Source organism: Sinohyriopsis cumingii, unplaced genomic scaffold, assembly GCF_028554795.1.
Source record: "Sinohyriopsis cumingii isolate HCF-2022 unplaced genomic scaffold, ASM2855479v2 utg000622l, whole genome shotgun sequence".
NCBI lineage: Eukaryota > Metazoa > Mollusca > Bivalvia > Unionida > Unionidae > Sinohyriopsis > Sinohyriopsis cumingii.
In genome coordinates, this window is record NW_028315918.1 from 4,301,824 (window position 1) to 4,321,880 (window position 20,057).

At 35.8% G+C, this 20,057-nt stretch overlaps 1 protein-coding gene across 2 annotated transcripts in view; it reads left to right on the forward strand.

Annotated features, from left to right (window-relative positions):
• Positions 1 to 17,195, forward strand: part of LOC149773701 (coiled-coil alpha-helical rod protein 1-like) — a 77,477-nt gene extending 60,282 nt beyond the window's left edge. For both annotated transcript variants that reach the window (XM_089946100.1, XM_089946101.1), the window contains 6 exons: positions 4,527 to 4,597; positions 5,739 to 5,856; positions 10,032 to 10,133; positions 10,809 to 10,960; positions 12,103 to 12,253; positions 13,329 to 17,195. In XM_089946100.1, coding sequence (XP_089802226.1) covers positions 4,527 to 4,597; positions 5,739 to 5,856; positions 10,032 to 10,133; positions 10,809 to 10,960; positions 12,103 to 12,253; positions 13,329 to 13,444 — 710 coding nt within the window. In that variant the 3' untranslated portion in view covers positions 13,445 to 17,195. The remainder of the gene's footprint in view (positions 1 to 4,526; positions 4,598 to 5,738; positions 5,857 to 10,031; positions 10,134 to 10,808; positions 10,961 to 12,102; positions 12,254 to 13,328) is intronic.
• Positions 17,196 to 20,057: the final 2,862 nt, after the last annotated feature.

A 20,057-nucleotide genomic window follows, 5' to 3' on the forward strand; every position in this document is an offset into this window, starting at 1 on the left:
ATGGGTTCGAGTCTCGGGCTCGGCCAATGTGGGTATGTGAGAAAGCTTGCCAGTAGCTTCTCGTGGGTAGGTGGTTCTTTCTGGGGTTTCCCTGGTTCTTCCTCCACCATTTATGCTGGCTGCCATGTATAGCCCATCTTGTGCTGAAAAATGGCATTGAACTCTACAACAACAACAACAACAAAACTATGACTCACTATAGGAAATCTGTTCTTTAGCCAGTCCTGCAATGCTGCTAATCAACAAATAGTGGTCACACACTGAAGTAGCTGAACACTGACATACAAATATTATGCAGCATTGATATTGGCATGCCAGCGCCAGCGACATTACCCCTGGATACCCCAGCTGCAGAGGTGCTTCAGCACGAGACTTGCAGCGTGATGCATACATCCATCCGAGCACGTGGACAACTTAGTAGTAACTTACTTGATTTAAAACATTGTTTCATGAGCACAAATCAATTGGATTATTAATATTGACTAGCTTTTATCCATTATTAAATATACTACCAAGCCAATGCATAATGTCAAACTGGAAACACTCAAGTTTAGTCTGGAATTACTTCAAAGTAAATGCAGTCGACGAGTCCAAAGCAGATTGCACACTTTGCAAAGCATGCTTTTCCAGAGGTGGAAAGGATTCTAAAAACTATACATCAAATCTTATCCAGCACTTGCACTGCAAGCACATCGTCAAACATGGCCAGTTTCTGGCAGATAAAAAAGAAAAGGATGCTGCGCAGTTAACCTCAGCAGCTACAGCAACTCCTCGTACTCTGAGTATTGATGCCATGCTGGACCGGAAGCAGCCATTCGCATTTGACGACCCAAGAGCTATTAGTTGGCACAAAGCTATTGCAGAGTTTATGGCAGTAGATGTGCAACAATTTTCCGTTGTTGAAGACATTGGATTTCGATGTCTGATGGCCAAGGTAGAACCACGCTATAAAACTCAAAGTCAGAAGTACTTTTCCACACCTTTGATACTTGACATGCATAAGGTGATACAAAGCAAGATGCGTGATTTAGTTTCTGCCCAATCTGACCTTAATTTGACCTCTGATGTGTGATCAGACCCGTTATGTGAATTATTGTTGATTTTTGGAATTTATTTTCTGAATTTTTGGTCAAAAGTAATAGATGATGGCAACCAAATGCATTTAATGTGATAATTTCACAGCCGTAGAGGACATACTTGAGACACGCCTAGCTTGTACCAAGTGTTCCTCAAATACAACATGCAGTGTTTGGTGCATCGTGATCAGAATGTATTGGGTCCACTGTACTGAGACAGAATCTTGAGAGCCAAGTGGCATGGCAAGTGAAAAATGATTGTATGCAACGTGCTGCATCTACATCCTAAAACACATCACTGGCTACTGTTGTGAAGGTTGCCATGATGGTCCCTCCTTCCATTGAAAGTGAACCATTACATTGGGCCATCTTGAGATAGAATAACAATGGATTAAGGAGTGCTGACCCAGCCTTCTTCACAGGAATTGCATATGAGGTGATTGCTGGCTTTTGGTGATTTTGTGCCCTATCATGCATAACAGTTCTTTAATGGTGGATTGAATCAGATGGGAAACTGTTCTTTACTTGGCAGACCAGGGAGCATGAGTGCCCCTGCATCTCTGAGCCTGGTCTTATGTCCTATAAGTCAGGGTGCATGGGGTATATTTCAGACTTTGATGATCGTGCGGCCATCCATACAGGCCATACAGTGCTGACCAGCCAGTCATACAGGTTCATGACTGACCATGAATTTGTTATTTCAGCAAGTATTGCATGCTGGCCAACCTAACTCTAGTATGCTAAAAGAAATGCAGGGATCTGATTAGTTGATCCATCAGTTTCTCTGCACAATACCACCTAAGTAATTGTCAAGCTGACTGATCATCAGATAACAACGCTACCTGTACAGCCAGCCAACCAGCCAGCAGTCTTCCTGGCAATACATACTGGCAAGACATTGCATTTAATGAGTCAACTCTTTATGGCATACATATTGATATACCAAACCATGCACAGGTACAAAACACTGTCTCATCCCTTTCCCTGGGAATGTTCTACTTTGATACTTGAAGAAGACAACCCCCCACTGTGACTGCAGACATAACTCGGACCCCACGACAGACAGAGTTTAGTTTTAATGTAGCTGTGGAAGAAATCTATAGATTAGTACTGGTTACCAAGTATCTACCTCCACCAGTTACAACCCAAGCCTGTGAGGTCATGGCCTTAGTAGGTGTGGAATATGACAATGATCACCCATCTTTCCATCCATTTCCTCATTTATTGAAGGTCAAGGAAATATCTGATCATTTGAGAGACTAAACACAGGATCCAAGCAACTCTAAGGTTTTCTTCACTGAAAGCAAGCTACCGTAATTATTTTCATCACACTGGTGTCATTTGCAGTCTTTGTTTTTTGAGCACTGATATACCATCCTTTGATAAGAAAATTTTAGTCTTGAAAATGAACAAACCGTTGTTTCAAAAGGTGGATAACAATGTCCTGCATGCCACCTCCAAGTTAGTGTAAGTATGGTCAAAACAACCATGATTGCAGCTATTTCATCAAAGCCCTGATGTGCTACTCCTTCATGTATGGGTCCTGTCAGAAGGACATTGTTTAGCATTTGGCCACAGAGAGAATCTCACATGCTAACAGGCTGTCCACAAGAAAAAGTGGGCTCAGGGTTCAGAGACTAGCAATATCAACAATGTCCTGTTGAGTGCCTTAATCCCACAGTTGGCTAATTTGTTTCCATGTCCTACTGAGAGAAAAAGTTAGCCCCAGTTATTATCAAAGTCTAAGGCTCCATGATCTCAGATGTATTCTGGCATCATGGAATAGCTGATATTGGTCAAGATAAAAAGATAAAAATATATTAAGCTTTTTAGCCACTTTTGACTTCCATAAGCCAGAATCTCTCACCCTGTCTCCTAAATGGAATCTATCATAGGTGCTGACATGGCTCAATTCATATAAGTTTGAAACTTTAGCTCAAACCTCTTGGAAGTTACCACGATACAAAATGTGTTTTCTAATAACCCTAGCTTTGACACACAGGGTGAATAGAGTTGCATGTCCTTAAAGCAGACCCAAACTGTCTCCAGTTCAGATCAGATGGTTCCATGGCCCAGATAACAAGCCAGGTTTTGTTTATCAGACAGCAATCAGGACTTTATCTAAGCCTTCAGACTAACCATGGCAGTCATTGAGGTACTGTGGGGCCCAACAGTGAAGCCAGGGAAAGATAATATAACCACTCAAGCCCTTGCACCATGGCTTGTGTGGGTAATATCTGTGTTTGAAATCTCAAAAGATCAGCAGCTTGAATATCTCTGCCATAGAGATCATAGCTATTTCTGCAAGCCTTGTATTTGAACAGAACTTTTCAACCCAAACATGATCAAAATTGTTTGCTGGCACAGTCAACCATCTCTGCATGATCTGGTATAAAAGAGAAGACAATTTAATCTGGTGGTTGCAGCCAAGACTGTCACCATACCAGTCAAAGTTAGTAAAACCTTACCATTGGCATAGAGCAGCACTTTTGCAGGATTTAACTGAAATTTTTAGTACTCCATAAAAAGGTCTTTTTGTTTCCTTTCTCTTGGTTGAGTATGGTGATCACAGCTTAAAAGTGACTGTTGGTTATTCTGGTCTCAGGTTAGGAGTGTGTTTTTTTTTTCTTTTATAGGGAATATAGTTTCTCCTTCAACGGATGACCATGTTGGATATATGATGCTCTCTCCTGTTACCTATTCTTCTAATGTTAATGCTGTTGGGGAATGTATTTTTGGGAGAAATTTAATTTTTTAGTTAATTGTGTTTCCTGGATAGTACTTAGCCAATCACATTACTGTTAAATCCACCAACACCTCCCTGCAAATGCCAGCATCTTTGTTGATGCATTGCTTATGCTAAAACTGAGTATACAGCCATAGCCACCTAGTGGTGGTCAGGGGAAGTAGATGTGTAAGAGTTTCTTCCCTTTGTCTATATGTTACATACTCATAAATGACAAAATGTTTGTCGTTTAGTGATTATTGGATTTGAGATTAATTACAAAGATTGACAAAATACATCTAGGTGATGAAAATTTCATGCAAACGATAAGAGTATATAGGTATGGTAAATATGTATATCAGTATTATATAGCCACATTTTTCCATATGACATGATTGGTTGAACAAAGTCAGTTCTTTCTATCAAACTGTACCTATATAAATGCTTTTAAGTAAACATTTACACCTATCTTGGTGATCAGATTGGGCAGCAATTCATTGGAACGTTTGTTATGTGGTAGTTGATTGAAATTCTTCATCCTGCTAAGAGGTACCTTACAAGACATGGGCATAAATCCATGAATTTTTTATGCATTATTAACTTCTTTATCTTGTGGTATCCTTTGAATGTTAGTATTCATTTCGATGTTTTATATGGAATATCACATAACTTGTGATTGCATTGAATGTGAACAAGATTTTGCATTTTTGTATTATTTTCTTCAGCTGAGGAAGAGATGGACAGTTTGAGATCCAGGGTTGAAGACTTAGAAGACCAGATAAGAGAAAAATCAGAGGTATGTTTGGAAAATTGATCCACAAAACATTTTGCAGATTCTGAAATATGAATATGGATATATCTTGCTCTTTGATTGGTTGCTTGTTAAAATGTGCAGTAAAATGCATAATAACTCATAAAAATTGGTTGCAGCACCATGAAGTTCAGTGAAATGAGGCACCAATGAGAATTAATAATTATTCACCAAATCTTTTTTGTTGAAATAAGGGATGATAGCCTTGTAATTTAGAAGCTGAGAAAGTTCATGGTGGTTTTATTGTTGTAGGTATCATTCCTTGTAGCTGATGATGTTCATAGTGGTTTTTGCTGTGTAGATATCATTCCTTGTAGCTGAGGATGTTCATAGTGGTTTTGCTGTCGTAGATATCTTTCCATACTCTGCTCTCACTGCATCTTTTTGTTGCATTGTATATCCGCTCTCACTGCATCTTTTTGTTGCATTGTATACTAACTGTGAATGTCAAGTGATAGTCAAGAACAACTAGATTAGCAGATAATGGAGCTCTTTATCATATATATATATATATATATATATATATATATATATATATATATATATATATATATATATAGAGAGAGAGAGAGAGAGAGAGAGAGAGAGAGAGAGATATAATTGTGGCTGGATTGTAGAACATCACTTCATTATTATTTGTCTACACATTTAATGAAATTCAGTGTGTTAGATAGAAGGTCAGTGCGCCAAGTTTATCTTATGTTAGGCACTAACTTGGAAATAACATGTATGACTTTGACAGGTTATTTTGCATTCTCTAAAAATAGTTCCATTTAAGTGAATTGACAGTAGTTTTAAGTGCAAGTGACCTTGGACTGGCTAAATCACATCTGTCTACCTTGTCATCCGATGCAAAAGCCAAGAGCTGAGTTCAGTAAATATTTTGTTTTCTGTTTTGGCTAATTCTGCTTTCTAATTAATGCAAGTAACGTTCTTAACAGGTTTCCAAATTTTTAGGAATCTTTTTGAATAAAAATACTGATGATTTTGTTAGCGACAATATTAAGGTGCAGTAAACAGATGATTGGTTTAATAAGTGTAGTTATACCTAATTGCTGCTTTGTAACCAAATAATAATTTGGGGGAAAATATCCCAGTTGTATCCTTTTATTGTTTTTTATTTCAGCATTGTGATGAATTAAAGGAAAGATTAACAGAGAGCCAGTCTGAGTTACAGGAAGCCATGGAGACAATTGATGAACTGAAAACTAGTCTGGCTAAACAGGAATTGAACTTGCAAGCAGGTTAGCGTCCACAGATTTTGTCTATGTGCTTTAAACAAAATCAGTGATCCTGAGTGACTAGTCATTCATAATGTTGTATAATTTTCCAACTTTGAAGGTTAAAGAGATTCTTAATGATATTCAGGTCATAGATAACTTGATTACAGTAAATCATAAAAGTTTAGTGAGCAACATCTTTGTCAATAAAATTTTGTGATTAAAAATATTTGTATGATATAAATGCCAACATCTAATAAGGCAGAGAGTTCAGAAAGTTTGTGATTGGTGTAGATATTAGTAGCCACCATTTTATAAGTGCCATGTTATAAATTTAGGATGTAAAAAATGATCTTGTAAAGTTGACTTCAAGGAAATCATCAGATTCTCTGTACATAGTTCTTAAACATTCCTCATTTCTGCGCAGCTGCCTTGTGTTGGAATGAAACAACTACACTTAATTTTGTGTTAGTATAGCGTAATATTGAAGCAGATATTGGTTTTTGTTTTGTAAAACCACTTCCCAAAATGTTTCATGTTTGCCCATTATTAATTCACAATAAGTTTAAGTGCTGATAATATGTGGAGATTTAGATTTGCTAAAATATCATGATTTATAGTAACTTGAAACTTCTGAGATATGATTAGAGTTGCTTTCCATGATGGTTTTCAAATTTTGATTCACTGCTTGGATTGGGTGAGGGAAGGAGTGGAGTAATGGATGATTGGTGTAATAATTTAATGCCTATTTTTAGTTCTAAAATTTATGTGGAGCAGATTTCGTAACAGATACTTATTCAGCAGTTATCCATCTTGGAGAACCAAGCTTCTTTACCCAGCTGTTTCAAAGATACAGCGTTTACATGTTTGTAAATCAAGTCCAACTGCATACTGCATTGACCCAGATGTGCCATCACATAATGCACTGACATTTCAAGGTGTATGTAGTTTGTTAAAGACTAATCATTAGAACAAACAATGTAACCCCTGATGCATTATATGATGGCTGATCAGGGTCAGTGTTGTTTGCAGTTGGACTTGACTTATAAGTAAGTGTATATGGTAATTCTAAATTACATGCTCATGCACATTTTAAAATAAAAGTGTAATTCTGTTTTCTTCAAATACTTTACATGCCTATTTGTTGAATAAGGAAATGGAGTAACTTGATGTTGATTTTTTAGATCAATAGTAAATGCCAGAAATCTGCCTGATGCAAAATAAAAACATCTAAACTTTTTATTGTGTTGTGAATATAATCAAGCACTTTTGTAGAATATCCTTATCTTTTTTAGCTTGATAATTCAAAGAGAATGCATGACTTACAGATTCACACTGTTTTTATTGTTGCTGTTAGCATTGGTGACTCCCATGAGTTAATGTGTGTGACAGTTAATTCCAAGAACAATAATAATTAAGTTATGGCGTCTTTGTCAGCAATCACAGTTTAGACTTAATAGCAGTAGAATCAAATGTCCATTATCCACTGAGCTTAGCTGCCAACCCTCACAATTTTGATGTGAATTTCACAACTGTTTCAATGATTCACAGATTCACGCCACATGCAAAAAAATCACAAATTCCCCAATTCTCAATTATTTTTAATCTTTAATAAAATATCCGATTTCCTATTAAGCGCTAGTCGTGATATCAGCAGTTGCCAAAATGGTCCTGTACTGCTGGTCGCGATATTAGTGGATCTCTAGCTGATTGATACAGTTGGCCCGGTAGCAGGCATTTTAGCATATTTTAATCTACATGTATAAGAAGAATTGTTTAACAAATGGTTTTGAGAGAAACTGGTTTCTAACCAGAATTTTTCTCTGTGCATGCATTGCAAATACTGATTTGAATTACCATTCAGCATCACAATTTGAAAACGTCTTCACCAACAAGGAAAGAGAAATGTATTGGACAAAAAGTGAAGTTTAGTTTTGGAATATACCAAAAATTGGCCTTGCATTCAGCCATCCAACACCGAGATATATCATGCTTTTTGCACGCAGTGTACCACAAATTTTAACATTGGGCATGGTGGCAGAGTGGATGTGAGGAAACACATTGGTAGCAAAAAGCACATAGAGATTGGGAAAATTAAGAACTTGCATCAGATTTCAGCTCTGAACAGAAGACCTACAAGCTATCAATGCTGAAGCATAGTTTTTGAGTTTTCTTGTTGAACACAGTCAACTGTTATCAGCTGGAGACCATGCTAAACATTTGTTCTGACAAATATTCCTGGACTCAAAGATCGCTTCACGAATTCATGTCAGAAGTCACTATTTTTATCCCTGTTTTCACTAATTGCGAGCCTGGAGGTTTGGCGCTATGATTGAGGTGTTTTCTGTTTTTTCTTCAAATAAATGATCGTTCCACTAAATGCTCATAAAGTATTGTAGTTCTTGAGGTCATTGCATTGGTCAGGTCCAGAGGTCATTCCATTGGTCAGGTTCAGAGGTCATTCCATAAGTCATGTCCGAGTTCATTCCATTGTTCTGGTTTAGATGTCATTCCATTGGTCGGGTTCAGAAGTCGTTCCATTGATCCTGATAAATAAAAAGTCCATATAATTGCTGTGTAGATAATCAGAATTCTACAGTTATATCTTTGTCTGATTGCTGCCAAATTATCTTAGGAAAAACATGGGGGTATATGTTTTCATTGTCTTAATTCACTTGAAGAAATATAGGGATATCACATAAGTGTGTATATTTGTGACACATTTGCAAATTCCCAAAGTACAGAAAATTGTGACTACATGCTATTTTTTTATTTCAATTTTTAATCAGCTTTTGGCATAATATCTTAAGCCTAGTAATAATGAGGGTAAATCCAAAACAACAGTTTTTCTTAAAAATACATTATTCAAAATACTTTGAGCATAGCTACATATAGCCTTATAAGGGTTAACATAAATTTAATGAATAACCTAAATAGAAAAGTAGTAGGTAAATATATTTATTTGATCAAAATACCACATTCTGAACAAGCTGACTATGACATTAATGGCCTCAAACTCCTAATACAGCATTATTGAACAGATAGGAAAGCTGGCATAATACTCAGTAAAGCAAGAAAGAGAAACTGAAGCAGAGCTTATGTTAATGAAAAATCTTATTTTGGAGTCAAAATTTCCAGACAACATTACCCATGAGCAATGAAAAAAATGTACATAATAAACATAAGGAACTGTTTCCAAACTTATTCCAGGTGGATAAGCTAGTGATGTATATGCCCCATTCTGCAATAGCGTCTCTGCACAGAACAGTTGTTGTTGTTGTAGGGTTTAACGCCATTTTTCAGCACATGATAGGCTATGCATGGCGGCCAGTATTAAAGGTGAAGGAAGAACCCAGGAAAATCCCAGGAAGAACCACCGACCCATGAGAAGCTACTGGCAAGCTTTCTCACATACCCACATTGGCCGAATCCTAGACTCAAACCCACGCAGACAGAGGTGAGATGGCAGTGATCTGTAACGGAGAGCACTTTAGACCACTCGGCCACTCGGGGGCCCCTGCACAGAACAGTATTCATACACTGGTGAGGAACAGATTAAGCTCAGAGAAATCAACAGGTTAATGTGTATTCAACTAGAGGCAACATCCTTTATAGATGAAATTTTAGGTATATAGTGAACTATGGCCATTTCCTCCTCCCTCCTTTTTGTTTCCCCTTCACTTATTCTCATGAGTGCCCCCCCCCCCCATTAGATACAATCCAGGCATCATCACTAAAGTGAAAGCACTGGAGTTTTAGCTGGGGAGGAAAGTATAGAAGCTAAAGGGCAATGTTTAACATCTGGGTTACAATGTCTTACTTTTCAGATATCATTTCCCTTTCATATTACATTTATTTATTTCTGTATTGTTTTTGTATTTGTTTCTTGTATTTAAATTAGTAACTGGTGCAGAACACTTGATGCCATGAGTTTTCATTGAAAACTGAAAGGTCATTGAATTTGAGCTCTCCTGATCTGTATGAACCTGTAGATTTGCATGCAGTTTCACTAAGAGATATACATTTTTGAAAAAATTGGTTGGTAAGGAAAGATTGAATGTAAATATGAAAAGTTCCTACAACACATGAAAATCAAAACATGTTAAAGCCATTAAATCATTCTTCTTTGAAGCTTTAAATGAAAAATTTAAATTTAGTTTTAGACACTGTGTCGTCATCCATGGTTATAATTATTGCAGAATTGGAGGAACAGAGGAGGATAGCTGAGGCAGAATGTGCAGAGAAATTTGCAGAATTGGACAGAAAGCTGAATGAAGCTAAAAGAGAACAGGCCAAAGCAGGTACCCAGATTTTGCACCTTTTAAATTAATATAATTGTTTCACGAAATACAATCTTGTATACAAATGCGGCAGAAGTAGAACTGAAAAGCTTTGGTACAATAATGGATCTGGTATGATGACAATGGCAAGCAGGATATTCTCATGTGTTGCTTTTTTCAGGTGTTGAAAAGAGGCTTCAACTTAGATTCAATAAATTTCGCATAATTTCTCCCTGAATAGAGATTTTATGTAATTTTGCTTAATTACTTATCCCATTATTTGGATTTTTGTCAGATGTAAAGAAACAAATGTTATATAGTTTTAATATTATATCCCAGAGAAAAAATTCGTTTTGGAAAAAGTTGTTGAGGAATTAACATTTCCAAAATAGAAAATTATCGTGAGAGCATACCCTAAAATGAGGCTCAGCTTCATTTGTAAGCTTGACAGTATAGATTTGTTTTTAGTCAAGCCTATCAAGTTGTTGCTTGGGTCATGTTTTTCTCTCTCTTTTTACACAGTTGTTTGCTTATTAGTCTCATTTACATGGACAATCATATTTCATGCAGTAGGACTTTGCAGTCTAGACAAATTGACTGTCTCAACAGCAAGTATTTATTACTAGCTGAACTATTTTATGAAGATTTTATGTTACTGTCTTACATTACAATAAGTATGAATTATTTTCCATACAGTTGTCTCTCATCGCCAGCTGGAGCGTCAGTCTGCTAGAGAAAAGGAGCGTGCTGCAGAGCATCTGAAAACAGTAGAGGAACACTATGTTCGACAGATTGAGAAGATTCAGGAAGAATTACAGACATTACAGAAAGAGAGAAACTTAATGATGGTAATCTAATTTTGTCTTGCCTGTTTTCAACAGTGAGACATGTACAGACCCAATAAATTTTATCCCCACCCACCCACAATTCTTAAGCGCTACCATCTGATCAGGCTGATTGGCTATCATGTGTGTTCCTAGGCAAGGTACTTTACTCTCGCTGTCTTGGAGCTAAAATCAGTGTGTTGTAGTGCCATTGAACAGCAAGCCAAACAATGCTGAAATGCATAAGATTGCATAAAACCATGCAGTGTAGATAAATAAACTTAGGCTGGCTTATCTGTATTCATATATAGATGACCTGATTTGACTTTCAGGCCATTACTGCTGTTCTTCTATTTTTATACATATTTTTGAACCTTTTTTAGAAAAACAATTGAGATAGACCATGGGTCGGTAACCTATTTTACATAGTGTGCCACTATTTTCAAGATTATGAAAATGAATGAGTGCATGCCACTAGTAAGAGAGTAACACTGTTAAAATGGAGAGTTTTGGCTGCCCTTCACATGCCACATGCCGTAGGTTGCCGACCCCTGAGATAGACAAATGAAATTTAGTAAGCATATTTGTATTTTAATATTGTTGTCAGTATAGCAGTTTCTAAATTTGTTATCTTTTCTTGGACTTTTGTTTTGTTTGGGGCATACATGTTTTGCAATCAGAAATCTAGTCCAAATGTAGATAGCACATGTAATTGGCTTTCAGATTTATTCAGAGTCAAAGATCTCATCATGTGTGATTTGATGTCTTGTCATAGAGATGTATTGGAATCTTGGTTAATAATTTTAATATGCATAATTTTGTGAAATTGTAATATAACTTGCACTACAAACCAGAAGTGTAAAAATTATGGCACCAGTATAAGCCAAAGATATAATTATTTTAGAAAGAGTGTGCATACATATTATGAAGGAGAGTATTTTCATAGAGTTGGCTGCAGAATAACAAGAGTTTGACATTTAAAAAGGTGATGAATGGTGGACAATATTTTCTCACTTTTGTTGTTAAGTAGATCTGTAATGTGTATTTTTCAAGAAGTAGACAAAATGGTGACTGCCTTTTTGAGAAAACAGAAATTTCTTATTTAGGTTGTACTTGTTTTATGTAACTAGAACTGTCTCACTCTTATTCTCTTACATTTTGCGAAGGCCACACTTAGGCAAGAAGGTTTGATTGGAAGAATTAGAAGTGAGCGTGGTGAACCAGTCCAGACAGAATGGGACTCACAGGAAATAGAACCAGTTAAAGAACAGAGCAGTAGCACACCACGACCAACAGCAGAGACTGACACTGAGACAGGTAACTATAAAAATACTGAGAGGGGAGATAAATATTTACAGTATAACAGTTTATCTGTTTATCTAAGATAATTATTGCACAAAATGCATAAGGAGTCATTGTTATATTCAAGGTTGAAAAATGAAGAAAATTTTATCTGGATAATTTCTACAGAGAAATTTTATTGTTTTTCAAGTTGCCAATCCCTCAATAAAGTTTGTAAAAATATAAGTATTCTGTTATTGGAATAAATGCTGTAAATGTTTTGTAATTTGTGTTTATGATATCAGTAATATATTTATCATAAATAAGGACTGATATGATTTTGTTAGAGGTCCAATTTATTGGATGGGACTGAAAATGTTTATTGTAGCAAATGTAGAGGAGCTTTGAAATTTAAAATACCAAAAAATCACACAAGCTTGACATTTTTTTCCTTTTTCTGGCTCATACCTTCAACATAATAAAGACAAGAACACCTCTGCCATCTTTCCTTCTGTGGGGTGGAGTCATACCAGAAGATAATTCCTATTTATGGAATGTTGCTTTATCACTTTGGCAATTAAATCCATTGCATGTACTCTATTTTAATGCTTTCTGAAGTGCACCAGTTTTGTTGGCTTTTGCTGTTGAATGCCGATGAAAATAAAGTTCATTGCCTCAGAACAATGGAATGGCAGTTTACATCTGCATGGTAGTCACATTCTAATTGGTCTTATGAAATTGTTCTTCAGTACATGACACTAAAGCAGAGTATGCTCACTGGATACTGATAACAAAACTTAACTAAGAAAGAATGATTTGGTGGTATGATTCTGCCTTAGAAAAGCAATTATGATGCTTGTCCAGAAACAACTTTTTGAAACTCCAGGTAAGAGAAGCCTTTTCTCAGGACTTCATAAGTCATTCAGGTGATGCCAAGTTTTGGAGGGACATGTTTGAAATATCAGTGCTTTGCAACTGTTAATACCTGTGGAACAGATATTGCAGAGCTGAGATTTTTCTCACTTTTTAGTCATGTAATTATGAATGTATAGTTGACATTAGTATTATGGAATCATTTCATAATCAATACTTTATCTTTTGTTTTCTCCAGCAACCAAGGAACCAATGACCAATGTCCTGGCTGACCTAAAGGCACTAACATCAGCTGTGTTGGAGGGGGGTGATGATCGGTCAGAGTCAGGCTCGCAATGTGAAGGGGAAACTTGATACAGGAACCAGTGTTCTGAATGAGTAGTCATGTTTCTGTCAAACATTTTATATTTGACATATATATATTTTGCCAAGAGGGATAAACACTTCTGTCTATGTAATTTGGGACCCTGTGTATTGGCGAGAAAACAAAATATAATGGAAATTTTCATTTCAATAGAAAACTTGAAATTATGCCTACAAGTACTTTTTCCATTGATATGCAGCTAGATACACAATTGTTTAAATACAAAGACATAAGCTATTTGCCAAGCCCCTATATCCCTGAGCACCCCCTCCCATTATATGAACTGATGCAGAATTGTATTGCTTTTCTCAAGCATTGTAAATCTGCTAATTCAGGGACATACATTTACTGTGCATATTTTTGCCAATAGTCCCAGAACAATAGTGCATATATGTGATACGGGATTGATGTGCTCTCATCATTTATGTCAGATCATCAAAGTTTGTCCTCCCATTCAGACAGAACATATTGGAAGTTGAAGTTATAAAGAATCATGTATTTTAAGTGGAAATAATCTATTATGATATTAATTACCAGTATTCTGGTTATGAGTGCTTGTAATTCAATTGAAAGTTAAGTAAATTATACCAATACATCACCTTTGTTGTCGTTTATTGAGATATTTTATTACGTTTTATCATGATACCAGCATTACTTGAGGCCTACACATGAATATATAGACCTTACATTATATCTAAGCAAAATCTAGCAAGGTCGGAGTTGGATTCATTGCTCCATATATTAACTCCTGAAAATACTCTTGATCAAATCCAATAATGCACAGGTGTTGATGGTACTCTGGATAAAAATGAAAATAAGAAAATTCCAAACAAAATTCATTTTATGAACAGTATTTTTGTATATCTTCAAAACTAGGAATACTAGATAAAAGATAACAGAACTAGATAAAACAAGGAATACTAGATAAAAGATAACAGAACTATAGACCATGTGTTTGTATTTCTTAACGTTTCCTCCCTAGAAAATGTAGGTAGATCTTTTTACTCTTTGCCACACACTTGATACATTTTGTTTCTTCTGACTAGGACTGTCATATTTTTCAAGACATTCAGCTGATTAATATTTCTAGATAATATTGAGTAAAAATTTGTATAAAGTCAAAAGCAGTCTGGACCTGTTTGAACATTTATAAAACAATGTTTGTAGTAAGCTTTTGACTGTCTTAACAATCAGTCCGAAATAGAATTTCCAAGTCATAATATTTGTTAGATTCGAGGGTAAGTTAATACATAAAGTAGATCTATTTTTATTAACACTGTGTAAACAGTGGTAATTCTGAACAGTGTTTCACAGGAGCAGACAGCAGAAAGTAATACAACAGGAGATACTTTTTACATAGCTAATAGTTCCTTCAACAGTTCCACTTTTAACCAGATCAAAATTCACTTTTCTAGGCATGTAATGTCTTACAGTGTTGCATCTAGCAGATAAAGATTAGGGCACTATGATGTACTTTACCTAACTTAATTTAGCGGTCTTGGGTGCCCAGCTGGTTTAAAATGCTCGCCTTGACAGATTGCTGACACGTCACCACTGTCTGCATGAGTTAGAGTCTCGGTTCTCCAACATGGGTATGTTTGAAAGGTGCCAGTAGTTTCGAGTGGGTTGGTGGTTCCTGCCAAGGTTTTCCTTTATTCCTACTTCACCATGTACAGTCTATCATGTCCTGAAAAATGGCATTAAACCCATATTACAAACCAAATTTGATGACTGCAAACTTTATTACAAAATCTTCACAAAAACTGACTCTAAAGTAAAATACAATGCTTGTGCATACCTATCTGCCAATACAGGTGAAACAGTTTGAAGCCATCCTCTATAATTTACTCAGTGTACATTAGTAGGAGCACTTAAAATTCTTGTCTCCTCCTGAATGGTAAAAATGTACAAATCTCCCAGAGAGCAGTTTGTGGTGTTTTTGATGCCTTTAATTAGACACTCATGTTTTGTTGATCAAAGCAACCAATACTGTTGTAACAGTTTAAAAGACAGAAAGCAACCTGATTCAGGGAAATGGTGTAGAGTGTGATGCCTGCTATTATGTAAACTGATCATGATTAGATAGGTCCTAAATTTGCACATTCTCAGTAGCACTAATGGCAGCCATGCATTTCATTTATTAAATACAAGTAGGGGTAGAGGTCATGAATTTTTTTATGTTGGTTACCTCCCTTCACTCATAGCCAAGATATGGTATGAACTTTCATTATCTACTCAGAAATTCATATTACATGAGCAAATTTGTAAGTTGCATATGGACATGTGATCTGATGTTGAATTGGTGAAATAAATCTATGATCTGTAAATCACATGCCATGATTTACAGCTTGGTATCATCAGTTAATATTTCTCCTTTTGATATGTTCCCCAATCACATTATGTTATGAATACAAGCCTGCTCCCTTGCTGATCCATGTAGCATTTTTTATGCCTTTGGTTAGGAATGCATGTTTCCTTGATCAATAGTTTAAAGGACAGAAGGCAATAAACCAACCAGCATTCACAGAAAGTCTGGAATGTGTGATGCTTGCCATATTGTAGATTGGTCATGGATCAGACATAAGCACATTTGTAAGTTGCATGGGGATGTGAGCTGCTACAGAATTGGAGAAATAGATCTACTGCCATGATTTGGTGAGTGATTTACAGTTCTGTATCATCAGTTAATATTTTCCTTGAAAAGTTACCAAATTATAAAATAATTTTGAGATAGAATAAATAGATCACAAGCATAATTTTACATTTATCTTTATATTAGTTAGATATATTTTTTTCTGCATGTAGAAATAATAAGAATATTTAGTTCTTTCACTTTGAAATAACCTTTTCTGTTAAAGATAATTGTGGTTTCAAATTTTGGGAGGTATGCATACATTAAAACTTACAACAGAGGACGTAAATAGTCTGACTCATGATTGTGTCAAACATCAGATAATTATTTCTATGCTGCTACTTGTTGTATCCATCACTCAGTTCATTTTAGTCACACAGTGTATCCATTTTGAGTGTCCCCTCGTACATCAAAATGCTCATTACAAGGCAAGATTGTTAAATTACATTACCTGCACAGTCAAAGATTATATCCATGTATTCAGGTAAGTTTGTCATTACTGATTATATGATCTATTATCATGTGAATTTAGATTTAATGAAGCATTATGTTTTGTGTGCATTACAGTGATGAGGTCATGTTCCAACAGCATGGTTGATTTTGATTGGACAATCAGTTGTAATGCCCACCAATCCATGCTTGTTTATCAAATACTTACACATGCCAGTCTTGTTAGGAGAGACAGTGGAGAGATGGGGTGACTAGGAAAGATTGAGCATTTATAATAGAGAATAAGAGATTGAAAATGAGAGAGGAAATAGATCAAAACATTTTGAAAGAGAAATTTCATGAAATTTCATATAAAATATTTAGTAGGTTATAAAGTTTGAATTATAAGTTCACAGTATATTACCAGACAAACTTTTTAAATGCAAATTTCAGTTAAGATATTTGGACTTAGAAAGTAATGAAAACATATTGTTTGCAAACATACTGAGACTTTTTAGGAGGTAGGAATTTGTGTAATGTTTTAAATAGTGGAGAAAACTATGGTTGTAATTACAGGTATATTTCCACATTTAAAACTGAATATGTAAAGTCATTAAGAGTATATATTTCTTTATATATATCATCATGAAAAAATAAGTACGAGAAAATATTGAATAAATCTCTCCTGAATTTATATCTTCCTTTTTATTATTGCTCTTCATCCTTTGTGTATAAGTCATTTAGACCCCTATGCTTGTAGAATCAAGATCTGAAAAGTCTAAGAGCCTGACTAACCTTCCGGACTCCTGAGGTTTCAGTATATACCCTATATATTCTGAGTCATTAATCCTGAAATTTATATTTTAATTGACGATAGTGATGGTATCAGCACCAGAAATATACTGAAACATTGACTTCTTCTCAGCCATCAATCATGGTAATGTCAAAATCACAGCAGTGAGTCTGTATAGCAGTTTCATTGTTGAGTCCACACTAGTGGGTAGTGTGTCATTTACTGTTTTGCCGACATCATTGCTGTCTTTGGTTACATTTTTCAGCAATGCTTTGATCATGGTTGTTGTTGTTGTTGTTGGGTTTAACGCTATTTTTCAGCACGCGATAGGCTATACATGGCGGCCAGTATTAATGGTGGAGGAAGAAACCGGGAAATTCCCGGAAAAAACCATCGACCCTCGAGAAGCTACTGGCAAGCTTTCTCATATCCACATTGTCCGAATCCGAGACTGGAACCCACGCAGACAGAGGTGAGATGGCAGTGGTCCGTAACGGTGAGCGCTTTAGACCACTCGGCCACTCGGGGCCCCCTTTGATCATGGGCTTGACCTGCTAGCCTAGCTGCCTTTTTTCAGGGTATTTTTACTTTTTACCACCATCTACACTGTGTCTGAATCATTATTCTTGTTGCCTGCGATCATGCAGGATAATGAAACCTAACTGTAAGTTTTAGCAGTCTTCTATTAATGTTTGAGCAATGAAAGTACAAGAAAACATTGGTTCTGATGAATGTTGTTTGTTTACTGTCTACAAAATACCATCTATTTCGACACTAGGTAAGAAAACCTTAAGTCTTGCACCATCAGACCTAGATCTTTGCTAAGAAAATATGAGTGTCAGTGTAAGTTGGACCAATAAAAAAAGTCTTTGAGTTAGACAGTTGATAAGCCTTGAAGACATTATTGACATTGATGCAGGATATTTGTTCATATATTTCTGGTAATTTTCCCATTTTTGTTTGTAAAATGGCCTTTATTAACAATTAACATTACACATTGATTTCTCAACAAAAGCAAGTGCAAGGCATTAGAACACAATAGTTGGGGTTCCTAACTATTGATGACATTTTGTACTGAACCACAGCCTTATGTAAAGAACCCTAGTATAGCAAGAATCGTGCATGTATAATGGGAATGATCGTTTTTTCAAACAATAATTTTATTAGGACCCGTCCGTTTAGTACATATGCATGGAAGGGGGAGGGGGGGGGGGTTAACCCAAATGCATATACTTGCATATGGGGGTGTCTACTGATAATGTATGTATGTATAGGAAATGGGTGGTTGTGAAACCTCAATAATAATTTGTCTAATATGTAACCTGTTCAACTGGGTTCAGTCGGCGTTTGAATTTTAGCGGATACTAAACAAACTTTCTAAAGTTACACAGCTTATTTGTTTGATGCAGTCAAACATTCAACTCTGAAAGAAAGATATCTTGCTCAGATGAGTGGTGTCCAAGTCTTCTTTTACACTGCAACTCGTCACTAAAGGTCTTCAGGACGTCGTAACAACTTGACAGCACTTACGCCTGCTGCCAGTTCTTGTTTAGACAAATTCAGGAAATATTTCACTATTCCTTTTATATTTTGTATTTTTGTATTAGTGGATAAAAAGTTTGGGCTGCAGCAGCAGCTGAAAGAGCAGCAGAAATATGATGATGACGACGGAGAAAAAGTACAAGTCCATTTATGGATGTACTTTCATTTTTGATAAAATGGTGCTTTAAACTGAGAAAGTGTCGAACAGGATCTACTAATTCGAAAATACTGGAATAGAAACTGTATAGTGGTGTATGGTACCAAGTTCGGAATAACTGTAGATTTACTGGTACCAACGGATCATTGTCTATTGCATTGGCGTGTTCTTTATCAGGAATTCAGATTCAATCATCAACTTACAAAAGTAGATAAAGTGAAAGAAGTAGTTAATTTATTACTATGAACTGGAAAATATGTCTCCAGTAAAAATACAAGACAATCATGCTTTATAAGAACTTTACACTTGATTCTCTTAGAACGAAATCGAATGGTGTTTCAATGGATCTCACAATAGGTATGAAATATATAGGTCTTGGTAACTTTACTTACTACTTTCAGTTCATTTCAAAGAAGACAATGCAATTCATCATCCAGTGTTCGCTGAAGATATAGACTATGCAATTCATTCTTACATTTCTCGCAGGATATTTTTGAAATGTATTAGTCGCGTAATACATGACGCATTAAATAATCACATCCTATAATCCGTATTAGGAATTCTAAAATATCCATGCTCTTAAGGGATTACGTACCGAAATGAAATGGATGATTCTCTTTTATCCAGCGAATACTGGCAACACAAGCCACACGAAAAGTAGTAAATTTCTGTTTTCTGCTAAAATACAAATACAGATTGGGGAATGACGGGTTTGTGGTGGAGTGAGCCTGAGCTACTGATGCCTCAATGTAAAAAACTGTAGAAACAAGAGCTTATTTAGCTCCATCGCGGGAACAGTTTGCGTCATTTTTGGTTGGAAAAATGATCCTGTTGTTAATTAGATGTTCCCCATCATCACTTGTATACTAAACAGGACGATATTTTATATAGCGTACAGGGTTGTGAGACTTAATCAAGAGTTATTTTCCCTATCTGCTCACACACCCACTTTAATTTTGTTATCGACGAAGAAAGGAAAAGATATAAACAGATATGATTAAATAAGCCATCATTTTACAGGCAGCAAATGATTGTTCAGAATACAGTCAT